A 12,126-nucleotide genomic window follows, 5' to 3' on the forward strand; every position below is an offset into this window, starting at 1 on the left:
AATTCTAGTTTTCCATTGTACCTGATGGAGTTATATACTCATGGTATATCACATACACCAACAGTGTGCCATCTGTAGTTGGCTAGACGACTCACAAATTGAATCACGGATTAATTAAATTTAAGAATATTTTGCGCCTGCTTAAAATTTTGAGCAATTGTTTTACAGAACTTAGTGTGATATAATTTGATAAGGCGCTATGGGGTTGAAGGAATTTTTAAGACTGAATGGATTACTTATTAGTGTTATTCTTTTGTCTTTTATTTATACATGTAAGTATGAAACAGTTTTAATATAAGTGCCATGCTTCTTCTTCCACTGTTAATGTAAAACAACTACGTATTTAACTTTTTTTCGTATATACATATAATTTATAACAAATTTAAATAACTTACTAACAACAATAAGCCTTGCGTTTGCAGTTTTTTGGAACATTATTAATATATTTATGGTATCTGCTCATAATGACTAGTAGTCGTCAATTGTTATTTTATGTTCATAATCACACACTGAATGTTACGCATATTCCTCAAACCCCTTATAGTATTGTAAAATTCCTTTAAAAAAAATAACCGACCTAAAAATCCGCTAAAGAGTCTTAAATGATAATATTGTTTGTTTCTTTGATTGGTCAAGATAAATTATTGTATTAAACGGTAATGATTCTATTTGTATACGATATGAAGATAAACGATGTACATAAAGAAAAATAGCCTAACTAATTTTCGGAAGTCGGTGCTACAGGCTGAGTCTATAATAGTCAAGTATGTTTTCATCGATTTTGTATGATGATCCTTTTGTTTCCGGATAATAATAATAATAATAAAAGCCCGTTTTATTTGCAATCATGACAAAATCAAATTATATTACACAGCTTAGATTATTTTACATTTATATACATATTTTATTTTTCTTTTGCTTGTTATTCTATATTCTAGCATCCTTCAATACCGTCGATCGGAACCCCTTTATGGCTTTCTTTCTCCATTCGAATCCTGCTTCTATATCTTCTATCCACGTTTTAAGGGCGCCCTCTTCTCCTTCTTCCCCTTGGTACTTTCTATATGGTCTTTATATTCTACCTTTTATCTGTGCATCTTGCTATGCCCTGCCCATTTTCCCTTCTGTTTTAGTGCATGCCCCAGGGAACTATATACTTTTAAAGTTACGTTTCTACTATTAAAAGTAATACTAGACGAACCATTACTATTGTTTGCATATACTAAGACATAGACATAACATTTATTACTAACAAAAATACACACACATAAACACACATAATAACAATAATCAAAGAAAAAACTAAAAAATATAATGAGAGATAACAATTTTTTTCCCTTTTCCCTTAAAGCACAAGGTTCGTTTTAAGTATGTACTCGTAATGCGTGTGTGCTGTCATGCTGTGGTTATAATTGGCTTTGATAGTAAATACATACGCCATTACAAAAGAAATTAAATTAATGGGTCCTGCTAAGTGGCTCTGCAAAGAAGAGACGATCGTCCAAATGTCTTCCTCATGTCCCATTGAGTATCGTTCAGAGATTTGCACGTATTAGCCAAGTCAGTGACCTGACCAGACGGTAAGATGAGCCGTTGTTAGATAAATTATTTTATTGGAAACGGACGTTCTCAAGAATTTAAGGAGACTGACGGTCACAAGATCCTTTTCCTTCTCATAAATGACAAATAGAAGCAACAATTTCGTGTGTTCCACATATAATTTATTTGTTATATTAAATAGTGCTGTTACAACCTTTTAGGCCTAAGATTTCTGTATCTGTTTCGTGATAATATATTTTTTCTAATAGCAGAGCTGATCAACCTTTTGACTTTTTGACTTTTTGACTAAAGCAGTGTTTCCTAACATGGGGTCCACGCCCCACAGGGGGGCAATTTGATTGCTGACCGGGTTATTCGATTTTTTTTTAATTATTTGGGAATTCAATTTCAGTTTTCTTTCAAAATTTACTTACTGTATTTGGTTAACAATTTCCTCTGAATTTCTTTCTAAAACCTATCATTTATTATTAAAAATTATGCGTGTTGCATAAGAACTGTAAAAAGGCTGAGGTGGGGCACCGCCAAAAAAGGTTGGGAACAATGCTCTAAAGCATGCCAGTTTCCTCACGATGTTTTCCTTACGTTTTACTATCTCCTTTACTAAATTTAATTTCATTGTAGTCGTACAATCACAACCTCGAAAAAAGAATAATTGTAATGTGGTCTGGATTTTTTATTCAAATTGTTACGACTCGTAGTCATTACACCTGGTTGGATAGGAAAAGAAATAGTTTTTATATGACATCACTTTAGTTATTACGTTTATTGAAATGCATTTTATGTAGAACACAGATTAATAAATAGATGATAAATAGTCCTCTTTACTCTTTTATCAAATAAATAAGGTTGGAAATTATAAGCTTGTCACTCAGTAATAATCAAAGCTATGGTCTGTAGGTACATAAGTTGCATCATTACTATAAAAACGTGAAGTAACTGTGCATCAATAGATATGTTATTATCACTAATTGTAGGTTCAATTAATCATATTTCGGTACTTCAAAGTTGAGAGATGCGTGTTTATTTCATTTAAGTTTAATTGGTAAGGACATGTTTGTAATTAAATAATCTAGCTAAACCCTTATTCTTATTTCTTTTACTCTTTTAGGTCTGGGCCTCAAATTTCTGTATCTGTTTCACGATCATTTTTCAATCTAATAGTCAAGTAGGTGATCAGCCTGTACCCGACACACGCCGTCCACTTTTTGGGTCTAAGGCAAGCTGGTTTCCTCGTGATGTTTTTCTTTACCGCTTGAGCGAATGCTAAACCTGCACATAGACTGAAAGTCTATTGGTGGATGGCATTCTGATAAACAATAAACTACAAGCTCCCTCCTTATCAGAATGCCAAATCATAAAATGACTGCTTCACGACTGATTTGAGCGCGAACTCTAAATTAATGAGTATAGTGCCTTAAATGAGGCAAGGGGCGGAAAAATAATGAAAGTCTTTCCATCCTCAATTTCTATGTTACTCAGAATCGAACCTACGTGTAAGGAAACAAATCATTTGACGGGCAACTGAGACAAACAGGTTAAACAAAGGTTAAATGCCAAAGATTATCACTAAAATGTAAACAAACATCGCAATTATCTCACAGGAAACCTATCAAGAATCTTATTTCTTGAGAAGTTTTTGATCTTTATAATTAGCCGGACATAATCTGTGCTGTTAAATAGTTTATGGTTACCGAGAAGATTAATATTATTTTATACAAATCTATTTTAATATTCAACAGATATAATATATCTGTCAATGTCAACGTTTTTGACAAATGACAAATTCTCATTGCGGTTGTGAATCTAGTATGATAGAGTCGTTAATCGTTATTTTAGTTAGCCTTATTAATTAAAGTTACTAAACACGTGTATAAAACAAATTTTATATCTGAATTACCAGGCGTAATTAATAATTATAACGTGTCGTATTTTTTATCGAAGGTGCATTATCAACATTATTTTTTTACCGCGATATAGCATTGAAAAGTTTAGCTTATGTTGTCGTGATAGCTTGGCGTGACCGACTTTTATTGTTAAGCTTTACAGAATAAGGATGTTTATTGTCGACTAATGGCTTTATTGAAGCCTGCGTGTGCGCAGTCTGTTGGTCAATGACCATAGGTCTGGTCGAAAATCGTGCGAATTCAAAATGTTTTTAAATTTTTTATGTGTGACTATTCTGTTTGCGTCTTTCGACTTTGGTAAGTTTTGTGCTTGCAGTATTTTCATTTATTTAATATATTAAATTTTTTTTTCAATACATATATTTAAACCTTTCAAAAAGTTACGTATATATAATGAATATTTTTTTTAAATTTGCATATTATAATACATATATGTACTATAAAATCTAGAATTAAAGAATCTTATTTAATATCTAGTTTTATTACACTAACTCATTATTCCTTATGTCTGAATTTCATAATATTTTTTTTTGTATATTATACAGAAATAATTAAAAATTAATGAAAATAATTAACAAATTTAAAAAGTTTGGTCTCTGTGGCTGTGTACCTTTAACGCTGGCAGCATTTCCTCGCTGTATTGCTATACTTAATCGTTGAGCGAGGAAAGCACCAGGTCCTGGTCACTGGTACTATCTACCAGGCGCCAACTTAAATATTTAATTAGCGCCTGTGCACTTGAACCCCACGGCCCAATAGTTTACATAATCGAAGTTGGAGGAAAGACTACATATTTGTTAGCCGTTTATTATTTTCCGTGTAAATTCTGTTGTCAATTGTATTAGATTTTAATGGATAAATTTGAAAAATATTAAGAGCCATGTGACTTGTGCAATTTAAAGAAACGACGAATTAAGACGTTTTATTTGCTCCTATCCCTTTGACAGTGCTATTTATATATTAATAATTTAATTTTACTAAGATCATTAATTTAAAAAAAAATTACGATAAAATAAAATAATATCTTACACCTAGAATCGAATAAAAATAATTACTTACTTTATTTCATACAATTTGTAGACACCAACTTTTGCATTGATTGATTTTTTCTTTTCTGTTAACGCTTTTTTTATGATTGTTTTTCCTAAAAGCAATATTAATTTGACCCCAGGTTCCGCAATCAGCTGTTATGAGTGCAACAGTGCAAATAATTCAATGTGCTTGGAACCAAATATATACGACAAGGAGAGTGTGCAGCGATATTTAAAGATCACCAACTGTGAGCAGAAGGTGCCTCGGGGCCAAACCAAGGAGCAGATGTTCTGCAGGAAGATTATTCAGACTAGTAAGTTACATAGACAAAAATAATGAGCAGTATTGGCCCAGTGGCTGGCTGGTTGTAGGTTCGATCCCTGGCTGTGCACCAATAGACTTTTTATGTGCGCATTTAACATTCGCTCGAACGGTGAAGGAAAACATCGTGAGGAAAGTAACTAAGCTACTGTAACCTTACATGGACCCCGAGGGTCAATCTTAAGGACGTGTGATGGGCAGAGGTATTTTTAACGGGTACGGTCTCGGTACCCCTCTGAATAGCAGTAATCGCTTTTTATTATAAATTACGTAACGGTGTATTCTCAAGGGCACTACATTGTAACTGAAATCTAAACTTTAAAAATAAAAAGTAAAACTTCTTTGTAAATTAATTATTACTAAGGTAATAGCCCCAATAGATGATCATGTACCAGTATATTATGATCACTCCATGTATTTGTATATCTATAATCAGACTGTTTACACACTGTATACGCTCTAATGCTAATATAAATAAATAAAAATTTACGCTGCGTTTACTGCAGAAGACGTTATGCAACAAAATTTCCATCAATTCTAATATGTAACTACTAAACGAATACATCTACCAAAAGCTCGTATGTTTTCTCGATCTCCCTTACTCTCTCTCTCTCTCTCTCGATCGGTGTCAATCGCTCTCTCACTTTTCTTCGACAAAAACGCTGCACATCTTCGTGACGCGAATTATTATTATTGCGTTTCATCCGTAAAAATGTTACCCTCATGCTCCTAAAGAAGTTTCACTTCAAAAAATTACCGCCTCTGTGTATACCGGAGTCTCTAAGCCAAGTCTTGATTCTCATTCTCACTTTAAGTATACTGCCAGCCCTGGGATTCTGTAACTCACTTTTCGAACTCACAAAGCGGTTTTCGCATCGGCGGTCGCTCTCAAATCAGCCGTGAAGCAGTCATTTTATGATTTGGCATTCTGAAAAGGTGGTAGCTTGTAGTTTATTGTTTATCAGAATGCCAAATCATAAAATGACTGCTTCACGACTGATTTGAGAGCGACCGCCGATGCGAAAACCGCTGTGTGAGTTCGAAAAGTGAGTTACAGAATCGCAGGGCTGTTCTAAACGGATGAGAAGAACATGCACAGTTCTCCGCCACAGTAATCTAAATTATATCCTTTATTCCAGTTCTCCACAAAGGCCACGACACTGAAGTGAGAGTGACGCGTGGATGTGGCTGGGTGAAGCACCATCGCGATTGCTATAAGGCAGACAATGAAGACCACCTGGAAACCGTCTGCCAATGTTTCACAGATGACTGTAACTCCGCTGCAATGAATACAGCTGGGTTGTTGATACCAATTATAGTTTTTAAGATGTTTATTTAATAAACTGTTATTTTAGCATTGTAGTTTTTGTTATGTTGATGGTGGGTGATGAATGACACGATGATTGTGGATGAGAATGTGCTGTGCTAATAATGTTTTTTAGAAAGAGTTACTAGGAATTTAAATAATGTGAACCTTACAGATAGTAGAATATATTACGAGTACATATTTGATGATAAAGCAAGCAATTAACAGTTTTGGAAGATTAATTTTAAATCATTAGTTTTATTTCGAACAATGTTAGCCTAGTGGCTTTATCGAGCGACTCTTATCCCTGAGGTCGTAGGTTCGAGACCCGGCTGACCAATAGACTACGTCTATCTGCGCATTTAACATCGAACGATGAAGGAAAAAATCCAAACCGCCTTGCCTAAGGGTGAGATCTATAGTCCGCACTTGGACTTTGCTCAGACTTACCTTACGAAAAACTTTGCCTAGTGTACACTAAGGTTAAACTATGATTTCGTATTTATAGACATTTTAACGGTGAGATTAAGCTAAGCCCAAGCTATGACAGCAAATGTCAAAATACAAATTGATGTTTCAGTTCATGCAATACTTTGTTTATTATCCTTTAAAAAAGTAAACAATAACAAATATTTAAACATCTAAAACGGTACACATATATCTTCAATTTATTGTTATTTATGTATTCATTTATTTTATTATTGCAATAACTAGAAATTTACGAGTAACCTTTAGAAAATGTATTAATTATTTAAAGATGACAATAATTTTGTTACGTAGAACGGATCGCATTGTTTTGACAACAGCAACAGAGCACTTGTATCAAATATCAACAATTGAAAATTTTGCCTAAAGTGTTGTATATGTTCGGAACGAATACAACCAAAATCCTTCCATCCTGTACGGTGAGAATGAATTCAAAAGAAGGAACCGTATTTTGAAACACACGGTATTAAATGTGATCCTGCCACTGATCATTACAAACTTGCAACCTTATAACAACAGAGGATCGCCAAACCTACCGCAATTGCAAATACTTTTTGCATTAAGGCATAAAAATGCAACTGGATGTTTTCAGGTAATATTGTGTTCATAAATATGTATGGTTTTTCGATTTGAATATTATAGGTACCTATGTATTCTCAAATGATTTTAAATACATTATATGTTGAAGACATTTGTCTTCTGACTTTCAGAAACATAACATATATGTAACTAATAATAATTCATTGACATTACAGATGGTGTGTGGTGATCTGAACAGAATAAGCCAATCTACAGTCTGTTTAATTATAAATAAAGTCTCTGCAGAGTTGAGTAAATTACTTCCTAGATTTGTAAATTTTCCAAGAAATATGAACACAGCCAAAAGGAAGTTTGAAGAATTAATAAGATCTAATACTCACCATGACCTAAACAGTATAATCAGAGCTATTGACTGCACCCATATAAAAATTAATAGACCCAAAGGTATCGCTCACTCTGAAGCATACAGAAATAAAAAAGGGTAATTTTCTGTAAATGTGCAAGCAATAATAGGGCCTGATATGGAAATATTTGATATAGTGACCAGGTGGCCTGGCAGTTCACACGACAGCAGGATATTTAGAAACTGCCAGGCGTATGCAAGGCTGCTAAATGGTGAACTAGAAGGAGTTTTAGTAGGTGACAGCGGTTATCCGGCACTTAACTTCATGTTAACAACACTTTTATATCCAACGACAAGAGCTGACAATAATTATAATTATTCTCAAATAAGAACTAGGCATATTGTTGAAAGGGTTTTCGGAGTGTAGAAAAGGAAATTTCCATGTTTACAGCTAGGACTACAGTCAAAATTGACAAAATATACTAGTTATATATAATTATAGCTTGTGCTGTATTGCATAATATAGGTATATAGAGTCATAAGCATCCCCTATGCTTATGATGATGGTGATCTTGCTGACAGCAGAAGTTGAGTAACACAGAAACAATGAAAGATCTCCTACAGGTCTAGCATTCCGGCAATCTGTGATTGCACAATTTAACTAGGTAATTTGTTCGGTAATAAAGAATATCAAAACAAAACTTGTTTCATTTTAAACATTTATTTTCTGATTCTTTTTTTGAGTGTAATACATATTTCTAATACTAATTTATATTTTTGTTGAAGAAATTCTATTTCTAACAGATTTTTTAATTTTATATGTTCCACTCCTATCTCAAATTTTTTAGGGTAGTCAGGTAATAAATGGTAGAAGATTCAGGGAAACGAAAATAACAGATGTGAAGCGAGAGTCATCGGTTAGGTTATAGTTTGAATTTCGTTGTCACTATAATATGCCAGGGCTGCCAGGTGACAGATACGATATCACACCAGTTATTTATAAGATCTCTCAAAAATGGGGTTGAACACTTATATAAATAATGTAAATAAACAACAATAGATACCATAATAATGTATAATTATTTTATTTCATCCATTTCATAGGTATTTATCAAGATCATTTAAAATTTCTTTGAATTCAAATTCTATTTTTCCCAAAGTCTATGGAACTCTGATACCAAATGGCAACACCGTTCATTAAAAACCGACAAAAATAAAAAGTCCAGTAAAAGATATGATGGTAGAGCAAATTTTAGGCCATTATTTTTGTTAGGCTTATAGTCAAAGTTTTTGGTAAGTCGTCGATTTCGTGGACTTGAGATTAAGCTAAGCCAACACTAGGGAGGGATTCGCAGTTTGCTCTATAAATACCGACTGTGTCTTAGCTCGATAGTTAAGTCAGAGTAAAGTCCAAGTGCGGACTATAGATCTCACCCTAAGACCCTAAAAGTCGACGGCCGGAGTAAGGCACAGGATCTCTGACAGTTATTGTTTCTGAGTTTGTAGTTTATTGTTTATCAGAATGCCAAATCATAAAATGACTGCTTCACGACTGATTTGAGAGCGACTGCCGTCAATCTCAAACTTAGATAAGTTTGAGATTGATTTATTTGAAAGAACGTTTGTTTAAAGTATTAATTCATCTAATAGACAAAGTACTATGCAATTAGATTAATATAACATTGAACAATTAAACAATTTGCTGTAATTGCTTGAATAGGCGTAGTTAGTGAAAATTGGTTGTAGTAGTTTTCTGAAAATTAAAACCTTAAAAACATACTTGTCTGTCTGTTAAGCTTTTACGCCTGAAACACGGATTTTAATGAGATAAAGTCCTAGCCAAAAGTTAGCTTTTATCGCGAAAAGGGTTGAAGTATGGGATGAAACATTGTAAAAAAAAAAGGTATTATACCCAAAGTATTTATATCACGCTGACGAGAAAAGCTGGTATCAATTTTAGTAAGGCCAGGTATATTTAAAAAAAAAATGGTTAAGCTATTAATAAAAAAAAACGAAGAGTTCGATTTGCTCCTGAGACATGTTATGTATACTATATAAAACATTACACTCACTCGCGTAATGCTTTTTATTAAAAATTTTTTTATGAATAGTTAAAAAAAAAAACAAAAAAAAAATTTGTTATGCAATTAACTCTTAAGTTTGATATTGAGATCTGACACAGGTTGTAAAGGTATTTTTTAACTTTAAAGGGTTCCCAAATCTTACAAATTGTAATGCATTGTTATAATGACTAAAGATTTATATGCTTAATTAAAATTTCAATCAGCTATAGTGGATGGGAAATTCATTAATAATACTTTATTATCATATTGTACACAAAAGCCAAAAAGTACTAATTTGTTAAAATAGCGTGACCGCTATTGTACACAAACGTCATGGTCACTGCATTTTGTCTATGGTTTCAAATAATAGAAATAGCGATCTATTTTTGAGTCACCTTGTCACTATATTCACACATTACCTTTATCAAATTAAAAGCAATTACATATCATTTTTTTAAATTTATTTATTTTACAATATAATATAATACATTATACAATCATATAACATACTAGCTGACCTGGCAAACGTTTGTTTTGCCATGTATATTATTTCTAGGAAACATTTTTTTAGTTAAAAATTAGGGATCGTATGTATTTTTGTATGCTGTATCATAAAAAAAATAAAAACAGAGTTTTGTCAAAATAATAAAAATTTAGGGGAGGGACCACCCTTAAGATTTAGGGGCTGATGAAGAAAATAGATGTTGTCCGATTCTCAGACATACCCAATATGCACACAAAATTTCATGAGAATCGGTCAAGCCGCTTCGGAGGTCTATCTACTTTCATTAGGTCACCAATAGATGGGGTCATTCTAAATTAGCTTGACCGTGTAAAGACGCACGTCACTAGTGAAAAAAATACGTTGCATTTGTGAGACAAATGTTTGGTTAAACTACAATTATTAATCAATATGATTTACATTTTATTAATAATGTTTCAATAATTTTAATTAAATTAAAGCGTTTAGAAGTGAATGTACAACAAAAAGAGAATTTCTTATATTTTTGGTTAAGTCTGTGAACATGCGCAACTTACTAAACATTCGCAATTTTGACAAGAAGATTAGCTTTAACTTCTTGTCAGCATTTTATTAAAATTTGATTAATATAAAAAGTTGTTTGCATATCAGTAATTTATTATTATCTAAATTGCAACGTAAAATGTGTCTTGGAGGGTTTTTTCAACAATTGCAAATCGAATTTCAGGCATTTCTCGTTAATATACAACTATGATTCCGTTATTTCGATTCATTTACCGCGTCAGGTTGGCCGAGTGGTCTAAGGCGCCAGATTTAAGCTCTGGTTCCCGAGAGGGAGCGTGGGTTCGAACCCCACACCTGACAATACATTTGCTTTTTTTTGGATAGGCTTTTTAACAACTAAAATTTATTAAATTTTCTAATAAAATCTATACTAATATTAAGGTAAAAAAATTATAATTTATATTGTATAACGTAAAGTTCTTATTACTCGCTGTAGTGTATTATTATTTTATTATATTAAGCCGTGTTATCAGTTTGACATGAGTACCTTTAACTGCGCAGTATTTTAATCTATTCCAACAAAATGCGAACTGAAAATTTCCACTGAATTATCTAGTTCTATCTCGAATGTATCTTTACGTAAACTGTAAACTAATCCTTATTTCAAAGAACTAAAGTGCAAAATTCCATAGCTTAATGGTACGCACACACGCACAATACAATTAATATGTACGAACTAAACACACATCAATATTACACGCACACAGATAATTGTGTAATGAATGAATGTTACTTTCATTTGTTATGAATGGTTATTGATTTATTAAATACTATATTTTACAAAACTGTAGTAATAAATCGCGTCAATCTGTATTCCAGGTATTACGCTCACGAGTTTGGAATCTCATGAAGGTCTGAAATCTGTAATTGATATTACACTTGATTGATTTTTATTAAATTTTAATAGGAAAAGTATGTTGCACACTTAATTGACCTTGTTGACAATGACAACGATTTAAAACGAGACAGCGATGTCTCGTATCTGAATTTAGAGTAGCAGCCCTGCGATTCTGTAACTCACTTTTCGAACTCACACAGCGGTTTTCGCATCATCATCCTGAAAAGGTGGGAGCTTGTAGTTTATTGTTTATCAGAATGCCAAATCATAAAATGACTGCTTCACGACTGATTTGAGAGCGACCGCTGATGCGATTTTTAAATGCGCACATAGACCGAAAGTCCATTGGTGTACAGTCGGAGATCGAACCTACGACCTCAGGGATGAGTTGCACTCTGAAGCCACTTCAATTCTCTCGCTGAAGAATATCCAAACCACTTCGTAAGTCGAAGTGGTTTCTTGTGGACCCTAAGTGGGTCCTTCCAGAAAAGAGCGTACCAATTCTTAAAAGGCCGGCACGCACTTGCGAGCCCTATAGCCATGTGAGTGTCTATGGGCGGTATCACTTAACATCAGGTGAGCCTCCTGCCTATTTGCCCCCTGTTATATGTAAAATAGATTCTAACCAAATCAACACGTTTTTCACATTATACCTTTTCGTTTTATAACACAATACACACGATTTTAT

The 12,126-nt window shown here is 33.1% G+C and overlaps 1 protein-coding gene, 1 long non-coding RNA gene and 1 other non-coding gene across 3 annotated transcripts; all 3 read left to right on the forward strand.

The window, feature by feature from the left end:
- The first annotated feature begins 127 nt into the window (after positions 1-127).
- On the forward strand, positions 128-6,171 carry LOC125060979. The gene is made up of 3 exons (XM_047666110.1): positions 128-272; positions 4,636-4,809; positions 5,957-6,171. Exons 1-3 carry the CDS (start codon positions 200-202, stop codon positions 6,154-6,156), a joined length of 447 nt encoding a protein of 148 aa, XP_047522066.1. The 5' UTR covers positions 128-199; the 3' UTR covers positions 6,157-6,171.
- Positions 6,172-6,776: 605 nt separating this feature from the next.
- Positions 6,777-8,193, forward strand: LOC125060923. The gene is made up of 2 exons (XR_007118944.1): positions 6,777-7,201; positions 7,365-8,193. It is a non-coding gene; the product is annotated as an uncharacterized LOC125060923 (long non-coding RNA).
- A 2,623-nt stretch (positions 8,194-10,816) lies between these two features.
- On the forward strand, positions 10,817-10,900 carry Trnal-uaa. The gene has a single exon. It is a non-coding gene; the product is annotated as a tRNA-Leu (tRNA).
- The last annotated feature ends 1,226 nt before the right edge of the window (positions 10,901-12,126 follow it).

This window comes from Pieris napi, chromosome 22 (assembly GCF_905475465.1).
Source record: "Pieris napi chromosome 22, ilPieNapi1.2, whole genome shotgun sequence".
NCBI lineage: Eukaryota > Metazoa > Arthropoda > Insecta > Lepidoptera > Pieridae > Pieris > Pieris napi.